The sequence below is a fragment of the Nestor notabilis genome, unplaced genomic scaffold (genome assembly GCF_000696875.1).
Source record: "Nestor notabilis isolate BGI_N333 unplaced genomic scaffold, ASM69687v1 scaffold28410, whole genome shotgun sequence".
Taxonomy (NCBI): Eukaryota; Metazoa; Chordata; class Aves; order Psittaciformes; family Psittacidae; genus Nestor; species Nestor notabilis.
In genome coordinates this window covers 1-271 of record NW_009911112.1, presented here as the reverse complement: position 1 = coordinate 271, position 271 = coordinate 1, and the positions used below count along the sequence as shown (strand labels likewise).

The window sequence follows — 271 nt, the reverse complement described above, 5'->3', positions numbered from 1 at the left end:
TGGAGCTGCTCTAAGGTCTCCCCAGAGCCTCACGGAGCTGTTTCCCTCCTGTTTAACCCCCCTCCCCTCCACTGCCCAGCCCCGGGTCTGCCCTCCCGCAGCCCAGGGGCCGGTTCCTCACCCTGATCCCACCCCGCAGCCCCCAGGAATTCCTGTGGGAGAAGGAGGGCAGCGACGCGCCGCTGCAGCTGAGCTCCGAGAGCGTCCTCATCTTCCCCTTCCTCAACAAGAGCGACAGCGGCACCTACGTCTGCACGGCCACCAGCTCCAT

General features: G+C 66.4%; 1 protein-coding gene across 1 annotated transcript in view; it reads left to right on the top strand.

Annotated features, from left to right (window-relative positions):
• LOC104404676 (cell adhesion molecule 3-like) overlaps window positions 1-264 on the top strand; it is a gene marked incomplete at both ends in the record, with an annotated part of 2,908 nt that extends 2,644 nt beyond the window's left edge. The window contains one exon of the mRNA XM_010013171.1: window positions 80-264. Coding sequence (XP_010011473.1) covers window positions 80-264 — 185 coding nt within the window. The remainder of the gene's footprint in view (window positions 1-79) is intronic.
• Window positions 265-271: the final 7 nt, after the last annotated feature.